Genomic DNA, 22,221 nt, shown 5'->3' with positions numbered 1-22,221 from the left:
CACTGTTCTGGCTAATTCCTCTGCTCTGAACTCATATCAAGCCCTGTCCTAATAGTTTTTTGCTGCACTTGTTGAAACTGCAGCTCATTCATTAGTAATGTTATTGAACTAGTAATGGAGTAGTTTGAGTGGGCAATGATTTTAAAGAAAGGATTGCAATGGATCCAAATAAAAGTGAATTACATATAGTATTGTAGAACAATACCATGTCACTGCTATTGCTGTGCCACTTGTTTGCCACTAGTTATCAATTCATTACATTCAGATCTATGAATAGTCTGTGTATTGTTGTTCAGAAGAAATGAATTCTATACTGTGGAGAGATCCTGATGCTTTAAAAGAACAGGTGGTTGTACTAAACAAAGATGTTTTTAGAGTGAACCTTTTATGGGAAAAAAAATTACATTGATCTTTGGCACCTTAGTCCAAGTAACATGAATTAGTATGATCTGTTCTCTTTTTTAACTTCTTTTCTCCTGAGTTTGATTTGGTTGGTTTGGTTTTTTATAGGTCTTGGCCAGGAATACCCGAGACTTCTGTTCCTGACACTCCAGACTATATTCTTTGCACAGGAACTGCATCAGTTTCAACAGCTAAGACTACCCTGGGCCATCTGGCAGTGGTGGATGCAAGACAAGCTGCATACAAGGTGGGTCTGTGGGCAAGGACTCTTGAGTGGGCTGCTGCTCTTGTGGGTTTGGTTTTTTAAGAAGACAATTACAGAATCTTAGCTGTGTGTGTAAGTTTTTAAAGTACACAATGTTTGCTGATCTTAAGGCCATAATATCTGTGTGAAGGAATCTTTTCTCATGTCCGTTTCTTTGTGATGCTGTCAGAAGCAGACAGGGTTGGTTCCTCATGGAGTCTTCTCATTCAGAGACATGACAAAGGGGAATTGTTTCAGCAGAGAAGTATGGATGGTGTCAGAAACGGGACACTGCATTCTGGCAGCATCATAGTTCCAAAAGCAGCTGTGCCCCAGTGCCATTCCAGTCCTGCTTGTTTTCACTCACCTTTCTTTCTGAAGATCACAAAAGCTGATTTTCCCATAAAAGATGAAGAGCTGTAAAATATTTCATATCTATCTTATATCCACAACTATCACAGATTACTGTTTCCACCATCAAAATAATCACTCTTTCTTCACTGAGTCTGTTGAAAGAATGCAGACAACTCTGCCTCTGACTGGCACAGACAGTGGTTCTCAAAACAGCAGTGCTTAGCAGTTAGGAGAATATTTTTATGTTAAATCACTTGGAGATGTCTTTATACATCTGACCTGGAAGTAATCATACTCCCACTGAACTAAATTAACTTTTTTTTAAATATCTGGTTTTAATAGGAGAATGTAAAATATACTGTCAATGATGGCAAATGCCATCAAAACTATCAATTTGCATGTGTTTTTTATGTATCTAGTTGTGGTGCCCAGGAACCTGATTACAGCACAGATTTGAAGGGAATGTGGTTGTTTGGATACAAATGGTTAGATAAAAGGATTGAATATAGAATGCATGCACACCACAGGAGTGTTTTCCTACATGTGTGTTGCATTAAAAATACAGTACTTTATGTTTTTAGCATGGACTCTTTAAGAATAATAAAGTGCCTTGAGGTTTTTATAGTAGTCTACAAGTTTCTGTCTAGAGGAAATAACTTTTTAGCAGTTTTGTAAAGCTCAGTTCATACCTTTTGAGTTAAGAAGTTCCAGCAAAAGCCTGAGTGCATCCTGTGTTGTCTTGAGAGAAGGCAACTCCTTACTCTTAGGAACTAATGGAAGTGAGATGAAGATCTTGCATTTTAGCAAAATTTAAATATTGCTGATAATTTAATTTCAGAAGTCTTTAAAAGGAACACAGAAGGAACACAGCTAATAGTTAATTATTCATATAGTTCTGTTGTCAAAGGCAAAATATAAGTAGCCTCTATGTAGTCTTCTGACACAATGGATCAGTACGTGGATTTAGGCAAATAAAATTATATTTCATCACTACTAATTTTTTCCTTAATTGTTGGGGTTTTTTATACAGAAATACAAAAGTAAAGTTGAACAGCTGTTTGCCCAGATCAAGGAAGAAAGTGCAGCTCAGCTGCTGGCAATTCAGCGTTGGAGTGATTGGTGGGAAGAATCTGTCCGGAAGATAAAGAGACTCTACATCTGAGATCAGTCACTTTTTGCTGAGCTTTGTTGGTGTAAATTGACAAATTTGTATGAATGTCACTAATATTTGTCCTTTTTTCTTATTAATCTGTTGCATTGAAAGAAGCTAAATTTTGCCTTTTTGTTTGTTTTGCCGTGTTACCACTTGTTTCTTCATATGCAGTCTTAATATTACTACTATGCTCATCTTTACATAATACTGGCTTGGCTTACAGTATTGTCTGGTACCATTCACATGTGTTTGTGCACATGAACCCTCTGTGCAAGGGCACTTAAAGCATATTTATTAGCAGAGTTTACAGGTTTTGTTGCAGTTTTGCCCCTGAGAGCTGGTTTGGTCTGAAAACTACCCAAGGCATGAATGAGAAAACTCCCCAAGGTGTGAAAGAGAACCATCCCTAACAAAGCACCCTTGCATCAAGGCCCCTGTGCCCAAGCACCTCTGCACAGACACCTCTGATTGGAGATGACCAGCTTGATAAAGATACACATTTTATGTTGTCTTGGTTGAACAAGCTTTGACTTGCCTACCCTTCCCATTCCTTGCCTTGCCTCTCCTACCTTGTGTTGCCTGCCCTTGCCTATCACTTCCTTTCATTGATTGCCATGCCTTCCCTGCCCCTCCGTTGCCTTGCCTTATCTATCCCTCTCTTCCCTTCCCTTCCCCTTCTTTGCCTTGCCCTTCTGTTACCCCTTACTTTCCTTGCCATGCTTTGCTCCTCCCTTGCCCCAGTCTTTCCTCTCCCTTTTCCCTTTTCCTGCCTTGTATTGACTCGCCCTTCCTATGCCACTCCCTTGCCTGGCTTTACCTTGCCTCTCTGACTGATCCCTCCTTGCCTTTCCCTGCCTCCATCTTGCCCCTCCTTTGCCTTGCCTCTCTTGTGTTTTCTCACCTTGCCTCTCCATTGTGTTACCTTGCTTTTCCTTCCTTTGCCCATCCCTTAGCTTGCCCTTCCTCTGCCTTGCCTATCCTTGTCCCCCATGACCCCTCTTGCATTGCGTGCCCTTGCCCCTCCCTTGCCTTACATTCACTTTCCTTTCTTTGCCCATCTCATTCTCCACTCTTGCCTTACTCCTCTCTTTCCTTTCCCTTGTCTTTCCTTGCCTTGCCCCTTCTTTGCCCCTTGCTTTACCTACCCCTCCATTGCCCTTTCTTGCCTACCTCTCCCTCGTCTTGCTGTCATTTTCCTTTCATTGCTCCTCCCTTGCCTTGTCTTGCTTTGCCTCTGCCTTGCCCCTTCTTTGCTCTCTACTGCCTTGCCTTCCTTCCCCCTCCCTCCATTATCCTGCTCTTGCTTTCCTTCCTTTGCCTATCCCTTGCCTGGCTGACCTCCTCCCTTTATTTCTTTGCCTTGCCTTAACTTGCTGTTGCCTTCCCCCTCACCTTCATTCTCTTGCCTGTCCTTGCCCTGTTTTGCCCCTCCCTTATTTGGCTTTTCCTTACCTTACCTTACCTTGCCCCTCCATGGCATTACCCCTCCCTGTCCTTCCCTTGCCCCTTCTTTGGATTTTCTGTTCCTCCTGTTTATTACCCACCTGTTTATTCCTACACCAGTCTGCAGTGCCTGGGTACAGTGCCAGGGATACTCTCTTCTTACTATTATTTCTCTATTGCCATAGTCATTAAAATAATTTTCCTCCTCTCCCTGACTTCTTCTGATTTCCCCATGTTTTTGTGGTTTATCTAAACCTGTGGTGGGATAAAAGTAATCTGGAGGTAAATTAATTTACACCATTTATAGACAAATAGTAAGAATTCTTAAATGGGGAGCTGGCCAGAGAGTCTGGCTTTTCTTTTTTTTTTTTTTTTTTCCTGTGAAATGCTCTCCTTTGCCTGCTTGCCTTTGAGACAGGCTTTTTTATGACAGTTCAGCTCAAAAAAGACTGTGTAACAAACAACCTTCTCGCCCCCAGTGACAAGAAAACAGCCTAAAATCAATGCCTACATGGGCAGTCTGGCTGTCCCAGGGGCAACAGGACACAGACCACTGGCTTTTGTGCTAAAGTTGTTTTATTGAAGGCTGTGACCTGACATTCCTTAAGATTTTGCTGAACTGCATCTGAAATGGGGAGAACACAGACAAGCTGTATAGATGCTGGGGGTAATTTAAATGTAATTTGTTTCACACACAACCCAACAAGACAAGCTGTCGTAATTTAAACATATTTTATTTAAACATAAACAATGGTGATACTTAATTAAGCATAGATATTTACTTTTAAAATATTTGCTTAACCACACCAAACCACCAAGCAAACACAATCTACCCCACTTGGCAAGACCAGGGTACAAAATCTGAAGCCAAGCTTAATTCATTTTTGCCAAAGAGCACCATGATTTATAGGTTGATTCCATTGTCCTTCAGTTGTGGGAGAGGATTTTTACACGTTTCAGTGCCTGCTGGATGCTTTCTGATGGGTGGGAGAGAAGCATTTATCAAAATTAGTGTGGGCAGCAGCACAGGGCAGGATTCTGCCCTTCTGCTCAGGTGAGACCTCACTGGGTCCCAGCAGAGGAGGCACACGGACCTGTTGGAATATCCAGAGGAGGCACCAGGCTGAGCAGGGGGATGGAGCAGCTCTGCTGTTATAAAAGGCTGACAGAGTGGGGATTGTTCAGCCTGGAAAAGAGAAGGCTTTGGGGTGAAGAGAAGGCATTGTGCCCTTTCAGTACCCGAAGGGAACTTACAGGGAGAATTTACTTACAACAGCATGTAGTTACAGGACCCAGAAGAATTGCTTACCACTAGGGAGCAGGGTTAGATTAGATATTAGGAACAAATTTCTCCCTGTGAGAGTGGTGAGGCCCTGCCAGAGGTTCCCCAGAGAAGCTGTGCCTGCCCCATCCCCGAAGTGTCCAAGGCCAGGCTGGACGGAGCTTGAAGGACCCTGCTCTAGTGGAAGCTGTCCCTGCTCATGGCAGGAGCTGGGATGAGATGGTCTTTAAACCCCCTTCCAACCCACACCATTCTATAATTGTGTCCCAGAGGGGGCACTCCCATGGGGCTGCACAAGCCAGCAAGCCGGGCTGGGCCGGCCGCGGAGCCGCTCGCTCCCCGCACTCCCCGGGCAGCCCGCAGCGGGGCTGTCGCTGCCGAGAGCGGCTGCCCGAGAGCGGCTGCCCTGCCGCCCCTCCGCCGTCCCTCCTTCCCTCCCGCCCTCACGCCGTGTCAGCCGTGCGCGCGCACCCGCCCGCCCTCTCGCCGCCGGAATGTGGGCGACGCTGTCCCGGCCCTGAGGCGGCTGCGCGGCCCCGCCGGGCTGGAGGCAGCGGCAGCGCGGGGAGGACGGCCCGGCTGCAGCGGTGAGAGATCGCGACGCCGTCCCGGGCCTGCCCCGCCGGGGCGAGCGGGGCGGAGCGGGTGTCATGAGGGGCGCGGGCGGGGAGGTCGCCGCTCCCTCAGGAGAACGGGCGCGGGAGGAGAGGGAGCCGCCGGCCCAGCCCGTGTGACGGGGGATAGACAGATAGATCGTGCCCGCTGACCTGAGGTGGCTCCTCGCTGGCCGCGGGCCGATGGTTCCGCCGCTTCGTGTTATTTGGTGTTTGTCTGTGCGTGTGGAGTTCCCTGGGCAGTGGCGCTCCGGGAGGAGAGGAGCTGGAGCACAGGGCAGGATTTAAAAAATAAAGTTGTTTTCGTGGTCAGGAATGCGAGAGCGCTGTGGAAGCGTTCATCTCCCTGCCTCCTCCGCGGGAAAAGTGAAGTCACTTCCCAAGAGCCCGGACTAGCAAAGTACTGTCCTAAATCTGGGCGTCTGCATGCGTCAGTTTAATTCTGTTTCATTCAATTTTATTCAATTTCATTCAATTTCATCTAATTTCGTCTACGTTATGTTTTGTTTTCGGCTGGTTGTCTTTTCCCTTTTTTTGTCTTTTTTCCTCGGTTGTTTGTTTCATTTCTGGTGGTTTGTTTTATTTTTTCAAGCCCTCTTCCACTCTCTCCCGACCCGTAAGCTGGTACAAAATTCTTGTCTTTAGATAAAAGTACTTGAAAACCTGCTGGTACCACCTGAAGCAGGGACGGCAGTGAAGGAAATGGACTTGCTGACTCTCCTCCTGCACAAGTTCCTGCAGTGTCGTGTGTACTTTGCTCCTGCTGTCACTCTCTCGAAGCTGTGTCGCCACGAGTGCTTGATTTGCTAGTACTGTGAATAAGGAATATCCTACCGCGTTTCACAGCTGTATCCATCCATCGTGTGCCTAGGAGGGGGAAAAAAAGATTCAAAACTCTTCTTTAAAACAGAGAAAAAAAAAATCTAGCGACAATTAAGAAATAACTTGCTTAGGGGTAAGCATTGTTTGTCTCTCTCACTGTCATGCTCTAGTCTCACAACCACGATGTTTTTCAGCTAAAACTTTCAGAAGGGCAGGTGTGCTTTCAGTTTCCAGAGAGATGTCTTGTTGATGGTACAGGCAACATTTTGTTATTCTTTTAAAAGCAGAGAAGGTGCTGTGGCTTTATTTAAGCAAACCTCTGTGATATAGGCCCAATCCTGACTGCCTGTCAGACCAACCTGGCTCCAGATTGTATAAAGGTTTACTGGGCCTATAAGGTTGGTTCTGCAAATTATGCCTCTGCCTAGGTTTTAAGTAGGATTGTAGCTAACTCTGTTTATGTGGGTTAGATGGTAATAATTATGATTAATAACTTACTTTTCAGTTTAAACTTGAAAAGACTACAAATACAGTTACAGTAAGCACAAATTGACTCCAGTGTTGTCAGAATCCTGCCAGTGAGTGTCTGGAGAGGAGCCAGCACCAGCTGATGAACCCCAAAACTCATGAGTGACAGAGCCTTCCACTACTTCCTTCTGTTTTAGGCAGAGGTGGAAAATCATGCTGGGTTAGTTTTGTTTTATTTATTTGATTTTTAAAACAACTGCTTTTTTTTCCAAAAGGACTCAGGGGCTATGAACAGCTTGGCTGTACATATGAGAACTGTAAAAATTGCTCTGTAGTGTTTGCTTTAAGATGGTTATGGTGAAATGTATTGCTTTGTTAAAAATAGCATTCAGTTCTTTAAAAAGTGATTCACAGATTAGGTTGTGGTGGTGTTAGTAAGGGAATTGCAAAAAGATCAAGTTTACAATGTGGCTCTCTTGTGTTCCTGGTGTACTCCCTGGCATTTCAAGGCAGTCTGCATTGTGGCTGCTCCTTCTCTTGTCTCATCAAAGGGACTTCCACAGCCAGGAAGTGAGTAAAAAGAACTAATCTGGTTAAAAAGATGTACTTCTATTTCTCTTTTTTCTGTTCCCTGAGGTACTCTGATTGCAACAACTTCCTGACCCAGCTCACTTGCCTGGCCATGTGGATAGGGCTCAGTCCAGAGCAGGAAGTTGTGTTGGCAGGGGAGAGAGTGGAGCAGTCTCAGGTGTTGTGGTGTCCTTAGCTGGGACCTGGCTTTGTGGTCACTCAGTAAATGGCAGAAGCCAGTGCTGCTAGAAGAACCTACACTGTGGGTTTGATTCACTTGTGGTGAAGGTAGCAATGATAGTAAGGGTGAGGGCTCTGTTTTGTTCTGTCACTACTGTCTTAGATTGATTATGAAGCCATGGTGTAATTTTTTATTGGCTTTTGACAACACTAAATGGACTCAAGAGCCATCTATGTGTCTGTGTTCTGCCATGGGCCCACAGAAATTGCTGTGGGTTTCTTCTTCTCTCTCCTTTGTTCATCTGTTCTGCTCTCTGAACTTTCTGGTGAGTTCTTAATTTCAGGGAGTGATCTCGGCATTGTTAGGGGTTTTTGTAAATTTGTTCAGCTCTAATTTCAAAATAATTAGTTGTATATTGCTATTACCTCTGCTGTAATAGGAAGGCTATTTCAAACTTGACTGACCTTAGTAATTGCACACTTTCTGATTTCTAGTCTAGATTAATTTGTCATGGGATTATACGCATTTTATGCACCCCATGGACTGATAGGTTTTATTGGCACTCTTGATCTTGGTATTAAAAAAAAAAGGTGCTTTTAACAAAAAGGATGCAAAAATGTGTGGAAATACACCATGGAAGGTTTGTTTGCTCTTTGGGCCACCAGCTACACTAATCATTCCTGTAATAATTCTCAGCTTCTCCCCATGAATTTTAATCTTGACCTATTAAGTGAGAATTAAAATGCACCTTTCAGGCATTAACATTGAGCTTCCTGAAGGTCCTTTTAGTGAAGGTTAAGTTGTTTTCAAGTATATTTTGACAAGATGTGTTTTTTGAAACTCATTCCTTTGGCAGTTTGTTCCAGTCTCAATCTTACTCTGTTATACTGGTACAGCTGTTGAAGGAGCCATTATTGTAAATTGCATTGGTGAAGGGATTCTTTGTTCTTTGATGGAGTCCTAGTCCATAAAAAAGACTGACACATTTGAAAATTACTTATTTCACCTTCTTTCTGTATTCTTAACTTTAAAGAGAAACAAAAGCAATGTGCAGATTATTAGAAAAGCTCTGTGGCTTTTAAGGTGTTTATTTAAATTTGCTGTCAGGAGTGTTCCCAGAGGGGACTTTGTGATGCTGGCAAACTAGTTTGTTGGGTGTGACTGTTTGTAAACAGAACATAAATACACAAATGGGGCACCAAAATCTGCTTAGTAAAATAGATTGCTCTGAGAGCTGAGTAAGGCCCTTGTGGAAAACATGTTAGATTGTGTCTTTCATGAAATATTTCTTACTCTTTGGAAAAAGTAGCATAACTGTCTTTCTAATGTTTTTAAGTGGTCAGAGGGAAAAAGCAGCTTTTGCCACAATGAGATGGGCCACAGCCATCTGCTTTCCTGCTCTTGTCACCCCTGTATCATGAGCCAGAATATTGAATAAAGTGTGGGGTTTTAAAGATCAAGTAGGCTTAAAAGTGCAGAATTTTTCTGATGCTGAAAACATGTTCCCTGTTTGTGGGGGAAGCACAGCAGTACAAAGGGAAGAAGTTCTGAGGGCAAGAAGATAAGAGATAGGTACATTTCTGTGTACAACACTGGATGTAGGCTGACTGTATGTACAGGAGAACTGGAATTTTGAAACACATGATTGAAAGTAATAAACCTGATGCAAAACCTGCTGAAGGAAAGTTTCTAATATAGAATAATTGGCAGGTCAAATAGTAAATTCCTAAAACAGAGTCATTTAGGTTGGAAGGGGTTTCTGGAGGTCACCTAATCCAGCTCCCTGCATATATTAAAGTAGGAATAATTTAGATAAGATTGTTCCAGCCTTTAACAGTTTTCTGGGCAATCTGTTTCCACATTTGACTGCACACAGTGATTTTTTCTTTCCTCCCTCCCTTTAAGCTAGTTGAAATTTACTCTCCAATTTGTGTCTGTTGCCTATTAACATGTCAGTGCCCATCATCCAGAAGAGTCCAGTTCTCTTTTCTGCAGCCTTTCATTAGAGAGCTAACAGTAATAAGGATTCTTTAGAGCTCTTTTCTTGAGCAGATTGTGCAAACTCAGTTCCATCAGCCTCTCATTGTACACCATGTGCTCCTGCCATCTGGCCAGCTTGGCCACTGGACCTGCTCCAGAGTGTCTGTGTGAGTCCTGCACCAGGGAGCTGCACTGCAAACACGGCCTCACAGGTGCTCAAAGAGGGCACTGATCCTTCCCTGGGCCTCCTGCCTGAACTCCTGCATGCAGCCCATGCTGTGCTCAGGTGCCTTTGCTATGAGCATATACTGGTGACTTGTTTCCAGAGTTTTGTCTGCTGGGATCTCCAAATACTTTCCTGAAGAAGTGAGTCTTTATCTAGTTCGTGTTCAGCCTGTCTTGTCACAGAAGGTTGTTCTGCCACTGATACAGGACTCAGCACTTGCCTTCACTGAACTTCACAAGGTCTTGCTGGTCCTTTCTCCAGCCTGGCCAGGTCTGAGTGGAGCTGACCACTCCTCCCACTTTGGTGTCATTGGAAACTTCCTGAGGATGCAGCCTGTCCCATCATCTAGATGATTCCTAAAGACATTGGGTGGTACTGCTGGTACTCATTCAGGTGATCCCTACAGGATGCCACTGCAACTGCTTGGATGGAGCTTGGTACAGCTGTGGCTGCTCTTTCAGCTCAGCAGTCCAGGCAAATTCCCAAACACCTCACTGCTCCCTTCCCCCATGCTTGTCTCACCAGTTTGGCTGTAGGGATGCTGTGGGAGACTTGTTAATGGCCTTCTGTGTCCTGTGCTCTTCCATCCTCTGCTAAGCCAGTCATCTCCTTGCAGTAAGCTCTTGTGTTCTTCAGGCATCATCAGTCCTTGGTAAATCCATGGTGGCTCTTCTCTGTCATCTTCTTGTGCTCCTTGAGCAGAGGGATGCCCTTGCAGTAAGCTCTTGTGTTCTTCAGGCATCATCAGTCCTTGGTAAATCCATGGTGGCTCTTCTCTGTCATCTTCCTGTGCTCCTTGAGCAGAGGGATGCCCTTGCAGTAAGCTCTTGTGTTCTTCAGGCATCATCAGTCCTTGGTAAATCCATAGAAGCTGTTCTCTGTCATCTTCCTGTGCTCCTTGAGCAGAGGGATGCCCTTGCAGTAAGCTCTTGTGTTCTTCAGGCATCATCAGTCCTTGGTAAATCCATAGAAGCTGTTCCCTGTCATCTTCCTGTGCTCCTTGAGCAGAGGGATGCCCTTGCAGTAAGCTCTTGTGTTCTTCAGGCATCATCAGTCCTTGGTAAATCCATAGAAGCTGTTCCCTGTCATCTTCCTGTGCTCCTTGAGCAGAGGGATGCCCTTGCAGTAAGCTCTTGTGTTCTTCAGGCATCACTTGTCCTTGGTAAATCCATAGAAGCTGTTCCCTGTCATCTTCTTGTGCTCCTTGAGCAGAGGGATGCCCTTGCAGTAAGCTCTTGTGTTCTTCAGGCATCATCAGTCCTTGGTAAATCCATAGAAGCTGTTCCCTGTCATCTTCTTGTGCTCCTTGAGCAGAGGGATGCCCTTGCAGTAAGCTCTTGTGTTCTTCAGGCATCATCAGTCCTTGGTAAATCCATGATGGCTGTTCCCTGTCATCTTCCTGTGCTCCTGGAGCAGAGGGATGCCCTTGCAGTAAGCTCTTGTGTTCTTCAGGCATCATCAGTCCTTGGTAAATCCATGATGGCTGTTCCCTGTCATCTTCCTGTGCTCCTTGAGCAGAGGGATGCCCTTGCAGTAAGCTCTTGTGTTCTTCAGGCATCACTTGTCCTTACTAAATCCATGGTGGCTACTCCCTGTCATCTTCTTGTGCTCCTTGAGCAGAGGGATGCCCTTGCAGTAAGCTCTTGTGTTCTTCAGGCATCACTTGTCCTTGGTAAATCCATGGTGGCTGTTCCCTGTCATCTTCCTGTGCTCCTTGAGCAGAGGGATGCCTTCCAGGAGGATTTGCTCTATAATCCTCTCATGGACTTAGGTTAGGCTGGCTGATCTGTGGTTGCCTGGATCCTCCTCCTTGCTCTTGGAATTGGTTGTGATATTTGCCTTTTTTCTGGTCAGAAGGAGCCTCTCACAGTCTCATGGCCTTTCAAAAAGTGGTAGAGTGTGATAGCTCAGCTATACTGGCCAGCTCCCTCAAGATTCTTAGATATAGCCCATCTGGTTACATAGATTGTATATTTTCAATTTCCTGAAGTGCTTCCAAGCTTCATCTTTCTCTTTTGAAGGGGACTTCTCACTCCAGCAGACTGCTGCTGGACTCAGGGGTCTGGAAGGCTTCTGAGTGGGCCTTTCCAGTGAAAACTGGGGCAAAACCAAGCTAAAAATGTATGTAATCCTTCTCCATGTACTTTGTTAACAGGTGACTTGTGACTTGTTCCACTGAGCACAGAGAGCACTTCTCCCTAACCTTTCCTTCTGCTGCCAATGTTGATTTTTCCTAATGCCATTTTAAACCTTATGTCTTTGGGCTGCTCTTGGGTAGCTTCTCCAGCATCTGCCTGCTGGGTGCTTGTGAAGCAGAGATCAAAACTTTTCTATCTGGGAATAGGTAAAAGTTCAAAATTAGTTGAAGTGTTGGTTAACGAATGATTCTAACCTCAGCTTGTTGTGGTTGAATGGAAGATTTCAGTTCCCCCTAAACAAGCAGCAAGGAGTATCTCACTCTTGGATAAGGGGGTAAGCCCTGCCTGAGATGTAGAGTGCAATTTGTACCAAGGAGACGAAGCAATGAGAAAAATGATCCACAGCTCTCTTTTTTTTTAAATTAATTTTTTTCCCTCATCACTAAAACAACTAACTCCATGTAGAAATGTACATCTTCAGTGTATGCCTTGCCCCTTTCATTGAAAAGGAGATGTTAATATTTAACAGCAAGATGGGTGGATAAATATTTGATGCCATCTGTACATAAATGCTTCCAGTTGGAATTAATATAATTATTTTCTGTTGATGCAGGAATCCATTTGAGAAATCACTGGGATAAACTAAAATTTTGGAAATTAAAGCATTTTTTATTCAAGACAAATAAGGGAGTGAGTCCTTGAGTTACAATCTGTGCAGACAGTCTGAAATTATGTTCTTGGTTAGTTTAAACCCTCTGCATATGCTTGATGTATCCTACAGTTTCCTGACTGGTGTAAGTGGATTCCTGCTGATGTTCTGGTGATTCAGTGGTATGAAGGTAAAGCCTTGGCTATGTCAGTTACTGGTCTGGCTGCTCTGTCCAAGTAGGGCTTTGGTATGGATAATATGGGTAATATTTTTAGTCTGTGTGGACTAGAAATACCCTCTTTAGCATGCTTGGGAGTTCTGAGGTGTTTTCTGCCATAGTAGAAAGATTTTGAAGTGGAGTTACATTTTGATGCAAAACAGTGCACATTAACTGTGGTAATTAATGGTAAAATTATAACCTGCACATTTGCCATCATGTGTGATCTTTCATTTTACATTAGGCTACTGGCAAACTCTTAAATAGTAAACCTAATTACTAATAATGGTAGACAGCTTCCTGTTTTAATTGCTCAAATTCTTGGTATCTCCCACATGATTTCTAACTGGAGAAGAAAAGGTAAAAGGGCAGTGAAAAGGAAAGAGAAAGGTATTTTTAAGAAGCAGTAAACTGTCAGGACAGGATTTCAGTAAGTGAGTGAATCTAAGAGTGGACCTTGAAGGCCATTTGCTAAATGGCTTAGTAAGGTTTCCATGTCACTCTTGGGTTTAGAAGTGAAATGAGTTGGTTTCTATCATACAGTGTATCAGTGCACAGGTGAGGAATGAAATCAGTGTGAATGGGACTGACAACAAAGCCCTTTCTCAGCATGTGCTATAAAACTTGTGCACTATTAATTCTTTTGATGAAAATAATCAGTTTTGAATAACCAGTCATGACCAATCCACGGTCTTCTCTTGCAAGTAAATAAATAAACATGACTCTCAGAATGTCTCTTGCATTTTGTGTGTGTGTGTGTGTATTTATTATTTATTTATTTATACTTTCATCACCAAAACCTCTGTATGTTCTATTGCAAGGTGTGACGGTACAAGTTTCCAGAAGAAAATTACTTAGTCATTATGGGATAGTCTTGAGGTTACACTTGTTGTCAGTGGTAGGTGACTCTGACTTTCAGAGTGTTGGGCTAAGTTAGGTAGCTGTGCTTTCAGTTCAAGTATTGCTGACCTTTCTGATTAGGCCATGTCTATTGTATGTACCTTAAGTCACACAGCCACAATTTTGGGGGTAGAAAGCAAATTGCAGATGCTGATCTGTTGCAGTTGTCCATGCATATGACTTAATTTGTTTTGTTTTGGAAGGAAAAAGAATGGAAGTTGAGGCTTTGTCCAAGAATCTTATTCAAAGGATTGACTTTTAGTATAAACTAATTGTATAGTTAGTTTTGATAATCTTTGCTACTGTTTAGGGAAATGGATCCTGTTCTGATAAATTGGTTTTTGTTTTAACCAGAAATTAATTTCCTCTTTTGTTCCCTACAGTGTTTATTTGAGAAGTAGTTACATTTGAATGCTTTGCTTTTCTGCTGAGTACAATTACTCAGGAGGTGTTAGAGCCTCACAGTGGTGTAAGAATGGCATGTTTCCAGGTGGGTTTGAATGTTTGGGTTATAAATTTTGTAGCAATCTGCCTTTTCTGAAGTTCCTTCAGTGGAAAACAGTTTAAAGATGATCAATTTAAATATTTTGACTTGATTACTGCACTTTGCAGAGATCTAGTGTCTTGTTAGCCTCTATTTCAGCATAGTAAGTAAGACAGTTTGTACTTCAGTAATTTTAATCTTACTTTCAGTAAGATAGTTTGTAGTACAGTAATTTATACTTCTATTGCCTATGCAAAATATTACTTTTTTTTCTGAAATTTGACAGAATTATTTTGCTGAGATCCACAGATCTATTGCAGTACACAAATTTGTAAAAAATACAAATACATTATAATTTTAAAAGTATGTATGTGTTATTTTTCTCTTTGTCTTCCAACTCTTTATTCTTGTCCCAAGATTTTAATTAAGGGCAAAGGCTATGCTGTGCCTTTTCAGTGCTCAGGCCTCTGCAGGCAAATCAGTGTGAAAATAAAATGCAAATATTCTTAGTCTAGTGCTTTGTCTCTTCCTGTGTGTATTTAGATACAAAGTACAAGGTCCAGAATTTAATTTAGAAGTTGGTGGAGAAATTTGGAGCTGACTAAAATTTGAAAATAATTGGTAAATAATTACTTTTCTTTGTATTTAAGTAAGATATTGGTGCATTTCCCTTTATTAAGAGTTTGAATGCTGCAAGCTGGTATTTTTTTCCTTAGAAGCTTGGATTTTTTTTAATTAGCTGTTACTGAGAAAAACAAATACTGGATTATATGATTTAGACTGACTAACCTGAAATGCATGTGGCAGGAAATGGATTTTTTTTTCTCATTCTGTAAACCCTTCATTTTATTTTGTTCCACTGGTGTATGCTTTCATAATTTCCTGTTACTTTGAAGAGAACTCTCAAATAACTGGTTGGTGGCAGTGCTGCCTGGCTGCTGAGTTTGGTCTGTGTTCTGTGCATTGCTGTGCTCACTTTGGTGCTTGCTAGTGAAGTGTGGTGTTAGCAGAGAAGGTAAAACAATTTGCAGCTTTTTTTAAGGCCATTTTCCACCTCCTGCATCTTCCAGCTACTACTGAAACCTGGGTAGGTTTTCAGTCCTTCTGCTTGAACTTAAGTGTTTGGGAGCGCAGGAGTGCAAAACAGCAGTGGAGTTGAATGAGAAGATTTTGTGTGTGCCAGCAGTTGTTGGTTTTGGAGTTTTTGGAACCGGGGTCAGGCAGTCTGGTGACATTGGTCCCTTCTGTTTCTGTAGACAGTTTGTGTTTGCTCACAGAGGTACACTCATACCATAAGAGGTGTTTTTAAGCCTGCCATACTTGATCCTAATTGTTAAAAATTACTGTTGGCAGTATAAACTCGCAAGAAGTCAGGAACTGATAACTACAATTATTCTTGGACATAACTGTTAAACAATTCTGAGGAAACAAGTAAGGAATGGAAGTCACCAACTGGTTTTTACATTGTTTTGAAGGTTAAATCTTAGTGTTTATTCCTATTAGATGTGGATAAAAACTGTGAGGGGAAATGAGTTAATCAAAATGTCCAAGAAAATATTTTTGTCAAGTTTTGAAACAGTAATGTGAAGTTGGAAGTGCTCCATAGTTTTTTGGAGTAATAATTTGCTATTGACCCTTATAGCTCCCCCTTTCTGATTCTTCTTTTCTTTCATCACATAGAGACATCAGTAAGTAAGACTGCACATAAAGGGATCAGACTGAAGTGGGGTTTAGAATTGAGCTTTTGACAGTAGCCAGAGAAATCAAAGGGTGTAATAAGACAAATTTAAGTGATCCTTAAAATTTAAGTCTCTCCCAGTTTCTCTCTCTGGCCTTTGTGATTCTGTTGTTATTTCTGGCAGTAGTTGAGCTCAAGGGATTCATTGGGGAGTATGGACAGAGCAGGTGAGTTATTGTGTACATTGCCCAGGAAATTCATGTGAGGTGCCACAGCAATTCTGCATTTGCCAAGTGCATTTGTGCAGTTTATTATCATTGCTTTTGCTGGGGCTGCTGAACACCCCACTGATGACTTTGCACAGAGTTGATTCTGACTCAGATAAAGGGTGGGATGCTGTTGCTCTTCTAGGTCACTCTTCATATTCAGGTTAGTGTAGGGCCACAGTTTGGGGTGATTGGGAGTGGGCTGGCCCAGCCTCATCCCCAATTGGTTACAGCTGTGAGCAGCACTGGCAGCAATGAGCCAGGGCCACTGAGCAGCCACCAAAGGGAGCAGAGGGCACACAGGTGCAGTGTGTGAACATGAGGGGATAAAAGGCTGGGCTACAGAACAAGAAAGGCAGCTGCTTGCAGCCCTCTGAGGTGGTGTGGTGGTGCTCTGTGTGGGCTGAAGCTTTCTGACATTGTGTGGTGGCACTCTGTGGATCCTGGCCATCCTGACTGCACCATGTGCTGTGACAGGTTTGGATTCCTTGCATTGAACTCGCTTTCCTTATTCCATGGGTTTGTTCCTGGCAGGGCAGCACTGCCCTCTCTGCCTCTGAGGCTGATTGAGGCACTCTTGCCTTTGGTAGTTGCAATCTCTTACCTGTGTGTTTGACCTTTCAGTAGCTTGTCCATAACTTAACACTCTGAACTTAAAGGAGACAGGGGCAGGATGCTGAAAGCAAGGTTGTAGAAGAGATGGGTTTATATAACCACTTCTTAGAGCATGGCCCTTTTGTTTGACCACTTCACCTTTCTGTGATTTTTTTTTTTTTTTTTACTTTTAGATTAGCTGCCTGTGACTTTGTTTGTTTCCTTAAGTAAAAGTATTTTGTGGGAGTATTCAGTATGTAAACACGGATAGTAAGTTTTTATGCCTGCATTTAATGACCACTATGCATCATTTATGATGAAACTGATGGTACAGTGTGGTAATGTTTGGGAAGTTCTCTGAAACTTTGAGAGAGAGACTCTGATTAAGAAAAAAAGGCATAGTAAACACAGATTTTTGGCTTCTCGTGTCTTCTTTTATGCAATCAAGTGAATATATCAAACTATAAATATGATGAAGCACTTAAAATCCAAACTGCTCTGGATAGCCAGCCTCATCAGATAGGTACTGGATTTGTTCATGACTGTTGGCTAATGTGAGCCAAGAGAATTGCATCAAGAAAATTAATGATTTCTGCTGTGTTTTTGCAAGATTTTTTTGCTGTTATTTATTCCCAGAATGCACATTGCAAACCTCAAGGTAATAATTGTCATAACTTCCAATTCTGCCTTGGAGGAGCAAGGATTTTACTAACCCTGGAGGCAGTCAGTGCAGGGCAGGGAGTCAGGATTTCTGGTGGGTTTCAGTGCTGTGGTGCCACAGGATAAGGCACTTGGTTGGCACAGAAGAGGACTGGCACCTGGGATCTCTGCTGCCTTGTCTCATACTGCTCTTCCATATGGGCTCTTTTGCTCTACATCATGTAATTATTTCTGGACATAGCAGCATGTGAGGAAAATTCCTGGTTGAAATATTCAATTTATTTAATGGGCAGAGGTCGTTCCACTGGCTGCATTAAACCCACACTGTTATTTTTACAGGTAGGGAATAAACCACTGAATAATCTCCTTAAAACAAGGATTGCATCATGCTTATGCTTTCATCTGGAATATAGGTCATTATATTTTTGAGTGGTGATACACTTTGGTGACTTGGCTGGTGATTGGTTTCAATTTGAATGCTGCCTGCAAGCATCATGTAGCAATGACAAAAAAAGCAACTTGGGTTTGCCATCTCCAGCTTTGAAAAATTGCATGCTCTTACTTGCTACTGTATATTTTCCAAAGTTAAAAAACCAATTACCAGCTGCAGAAATTCAAGTGTTAGTTTTCAGTTGATGTTAGGGAAACAGTATGAAAGTGTTCTAGAGCTGCTTTATCCTTGAGGTAGAATGAACTTTTGCTTAAATGAGTAAACCTGTTTGCCAGAACCTGATGTATAAAGTGTGGTTTGCTGGTTTATTTTTGTTTTTAATAAATTACACATACAGACTGGTACCATCCCTATAGAGTAGCAGAAGAACACTGACCTGTTGTACTCTTTGCAAGGGAATAACTGTAGAGGAGGAAGGTTTCTCCTAAGTTGCTGAGAATAAAATACATTTCCTTAGGTTGGTTAAACACTAATTGGATAAGCTAACATCAGCTATGCTTTGAAACAACATGAATCAGTCTGTGGCAGGAAGAGGCAGGTGTGTGCTCTGTTCTCCTACTGATGTCTCTCAGGCCTAAGATTTGTCCACACACAGAAGAAAATTTATTTAAATAATTACTCAAAAGAATCCCACTGCCTTTGTTTTGTGTGAGGTGCAGCTTGTCATCCATGACTCCTGCTTGCTCAAATTGTACAAGTAAACAGAAGGAAGCCCCCAGTTTGCTGGGAGGCTGCCTTTGTAGCCAGCAGCTTTCCTGACATGCTTCCACTTACCTGGCATTTCATCTAATGGTCATGGTGCTTCTGCCACCCAATTTGTACATTTTAGGGCTTGAGATCGGTTTTTTCAGTTTGCCTTGCTTGAGTCATGCTCCATATGCCCGCCATTCCTATGGGAATGGATCTTTACCTCTGTGGTTTTAACTTGAAGCTAAATAAAAGCAGTATTTTTTTCCCTCAAGCAGCTCCACAGTGTGACTGTGTAATATTTAAGTGGTTCAGTGGGTTGTGTGTTACACAGAGGTTCAAGTCAGGAGAGCTGGTTCTCTCCTTTCCACCAAATGTCTCAGTATTCACACTGAGGTGTGTTTGACAAGTGCTGCTTATAATTTATTTGAGGAGAGGCAGATGTAGTATGTTTTTGAAGGAGAACAGACATTTTCTTGTTTGTGGAGCTCTCTTTTGATTCTGTTTTTCTTGAATTGTTGCTCTTTGGCTATGAGATTGATTTTTGGCTATTGAAGTATAAAAAGATCTGGAAAAACCTCTGTATCTAGGCACCCAGTACAACAATTCCAAACAGTTTGCCATCATGAACAGACTAATTATTTGCTGTTGGTTACATAGTGGGGATTTGCTTTGTCAGAGGAGACAGTGTTGCCAAAATAAGCTAGTGGTTGCTTTCTGGTTGTGGGGTTTTTTTGCTTTATTTTTTGTGGCTTTGTTTTGATTTTTGGTTTTGTTTTTTTTTTAAGTTGAAAAAAATTTTGTTCTTAACAGTGCTTTTCTGGAAATAAGGATTTTTAATCTACATGTGTTTAAAATACAGTGATACAGCTCTGTTGCTCATTAAGTTAGTTTTATTCCTGGGAAATCATATCAGTAAGCCAAATAAATGGTTGTTTGTTTTTTCCATTATGTTCTTTACATAGTGTTTCACTGCCAGAGATAAGACTGGGAAACATTTTGTGGATAATACAACAGTTTGTAGTATGAGCACAGAGACAGTTTCTCATAAAAAGATTACACAGAGAGAAGTTGGGATGAAAGCTGAAATTGTGGTGCTTTTGTGGTCAGTGAGATTTAAACAAACTGATTTTATGACATCCAGAATTTTCTTCTGCAAATGTCAGTCAGAATAGAGGGTTTTGGAGCAGCTGGTGAGTTGTACTGTCTCAATGTAGAGAATCATGGAATTTTATCAGGTTGTTTAGTGTTTCAGGGAAGAAGCATTGAAAAGGTGAAGCTTTGTGTGTTTGCAGCACTTGTGGCTCTCTGGGGAAGGTGTCCCCATTAAAGGCAGGGAGCCAGGCTAATGCAGAGTTCAGATACATTTCTGTTCTGTGTTTGAGGCACTGTCCATGTCCTGTTCCCTACGGGCTGAGAGAGTCACCACACCACTGCAGTCATCTGGAAATGTGAGTCATGGAGTGATGGCAAGGCTGGTCAGTTTAATGCTCATTTTGCTGTCCTGCCCTGTATCCTGTCGCTCAAAAAAGGGAATAAATCATGCTTTTTTATGTATATTTCTACTTCAATTAGCAGAAGACCAATTTCTGCATAGCTCTGTTGGACCTTCCCCTTCATAAAGGTCCCAGACATTCTCTTGGGGAACCATAGTTCTGAAAATAGGTATAACTTATTTCCCAGTTTTGGGGTTTTTTTTTCAGTTTGAGATTGTCAGGCAAACTGTATGGCCTTGAAGCCTGCTTTTAATACAAGTCTGTCTTTAATACAGGATGATTTTGTTTCTCTGCTAAAAGAAAGTATTAATTAGCCTGCTCTTGACTGTCTTCTTTCAAGCAGGTAAGAAACTTCCTTTCAAAGCATGTTTCTTGTTGCTTGCTGAAAATAGGTCAACATTTATCTCCCATAATTGCTGGTCAACCTTTATCTCCCTTAATTGCTGCCTTTTCATAGCTCCACATTTTCATTTTCATATTTTCCTTTTCATAGCATCCACATTCTGATTTTTAGGTGCTTATAATACTGAAACAAAAGACTTTCTTACTTTCCACAAACCAACAGGGACCTAGAGGAGTAACTTTGAGATATTTATTGAACACAAACTGGAAGTAAATACAAAAAAGTCTGATGCCTACTTCAGAAGACTGATTCATGTAAAAATTATGTTTACTTTTGGAGACCAGTTTGCAGAGGAAGTTTTTGAATCTATCAGGTCTGCAAAGCAGTTTCCTTCAGGAAAGTCAGTGGCTTTCCAGAACCTTAGATTCTTTCTCCTGGGATGATGAGTGTGTGTTGCAGCAGTGCCTTGGCCTGTGGTGCTCAGCAGTCCCATGGATGTACATCACTGCCTGGCTGTTTGTGTTTTTGCAAGTCTGGGCTCAGTGTGCATGCATGGAAGGGTTATGGAGGGAAGGAATCAGGAGGGTTTCTGTCCTGTGTCCCTGGCTCTGATTCAGTGCTGAGTCCCCCTGGCTGTTCTAGAGTCACTGTTCTTCACCTTTCTTGCTCTTTCATCACTTAGGCTGCTTTACAAAGGCAGCTGTAGTGAGCTTGGGGTGTCTCTCTGGAATGAAGTGGGGAAGCTGCTGGGTTTGAGCCTTCCACAGCTTAGTACTGAACATATGTGAAAGTAAGTTCTGATCACTGGACCCAAAACAGTTCAAGTAGTATGGCTTAGTTACCTTTTATCCAGGACTGTGTATAAGCAAAACACTGGGAGCTGATGCACATCAGAGAGGTTGGCTTGACCAAAACTACATCATAAAGCTCACAGAGAAAAGCACCAGCTTTTTTGCAGTCCTGTTGGCCCTATGACTTAAAATTTGTTTTGGAGCAAGAGCCACACACCATACCACACTTCCACACACACTCTCTCTTAAAACTATGTCTGAATAATTTCTTTGTATTTTAAAAGTTCTTTAGTCCTAAAATCTGTTTGTCAGAAAACCTTTTCTGAAACCCTTATTTAAAAAAAAAATTAATTCTTTTATCAGAGTAGGCTTTCTTTCACTGAATTTAGAAAAAATTCCTCCTGTGCATTTGTTCCTTATTTTTTTTTACATGTGTGTGATATTATTCACCAAAGGATGGGGGGAGATCCTTCTCTATAGGAAGGAGCATGACTGTTCAAGGTACCTCTTTTGTAGCAATGACTTCCTCACAGTAGCAGTACACACTTCTGAGCGTTTCCTGCTGTGAAGAGAACTTTGACAGCAGGATTTGTTGTCATCTTTTGGAAGATGCTGTTGGAGGAGCTGCTCTGACTCCTGGCTCTGAGGATTTGGGAAGGCACCATCTGACCTGAGGTTGCAATCCTTGGATCACCATTGGCAGAACAGAGTGTATTTTTCATTTGGAACTGAACTCCACCAGTAACTTAAACTAAACTCCAACCAGCAGCTCAAACTAAGGAACTGCCTTGGAGCTGAGGCAGCTGAAGTGCTTTGGATTTATTCTTTCCTGTCCCTGACTGGCAGCTCCTCACTGCTGGTTGCTGCCCTCCCAGAAACTTTAAGCTGGTAAAGCAAATGCTGAACCTCATTCCTCAGGATTCTGAGCCAGCATTCAGCTGTTGAGGTCATCAGGGAGTAAACCTGATGTGATTGTGGGCAGAACAACTTCTATATGTTCTGACTAATGCTGTCAGAAATAAATTCTTACATTCTTAACTTAAAACTTTTCCTCGAAAAGGACAATTAAAAGAAATGAAATGCTTGAGTTTAGTAGTAGGAGTCTGCTCCTAGATTTTGTTCATGTCT

General features: G+C 42.3%; 2 protein-coding genes and 1 long non-coding RNA gene across 11 annotated transcripts in view; 2 read left to right on the top strand and 1 right to left on the bottom strand.

Moving 5' to 3' along the window:
- CCDC180 (coiled-coil domain containing 180) overlaps positions 1-3,811 on the top strand; it is a 29,884-nt gene extending 26,073 nt beyond the window's left edge. For all 3 annotated transcript variants that reach the window (XM_071435910.1, XM_071435911.1, XM_071435909.1), the window contains 2 exons: positions 511-649; positions 2,031-3,811. In XM_071435910.1, the coding sequence (XP_071292011.1) occupies positions 511-649; positions 2,031-2,162 (271 nt within the window). In that variant the 3' untranslated portion in view covers positions 2,163-3,811. The remainder of the gene's footprint in view (positions 1-510; positions 650-2,030) is intronic.
- A 502-nt stretch (positions 3,812-4,313) lies between these two features.
- Positions 4,314-5,841, bottom strand: LOC139594180 (uncharacterized). The gene is made up of 3 exons (XR_011680525.1): positions 5,646-5,841; positions 4,691-4,782; positions 4,314-4,573 (listed from the first exon to the last, which is right to left on the bottom strand). It is a non-coding gene; the product is annotated as an uncharacterized lncRNA (long non-coding RNA).
- RABGAP1L (RAB GTPase activating protein 1 like) overlaps positions 5,324-22,221 on the top strand; it is a 233,879-nt gene continuing 216,981 nt past the window's right edge. For 3 of the 7 annotated variants that reach the window (XM_071435914.1, XM_071435916.1, XM_071435915.1), the window contains exons 1-2: positions 5,373-5,465; positions 20,235-20,302. The gene's annotated coding sequence lies outside the window, so the exon portion shown is untranslated. Of the gene's footprint in view, positions 5,466-6,137; positions 6,448-20,234; positions 20,303-22,221 lie in introns of all 7 variants that reach the window. The other 4 variants (XM_071435920.1, XM_071435913.1, XM_071435918.1 and 1 more) reach the window with 4 other exon arrangements.

This window comes from Agelaius tricolor, unplaced genomic scaffold (assembly GCF_023055355.1).
Source record: "Agelaius tricolor isolate 1412-34295 unplaced genomic scaffold, bAgeTri1.0.p SCAF_11, whole genome shotgun sequence".
NCBI lineage: Eukaryota > Metazoa > Chordata > Aves > Passeriformes > Icteridae > Agelaius > Agelaius tricolor.
Note: the sequence above shows the minus strand (reverse complement) of the source record. Positions and strands in the feature narration are given on the sequence as shown.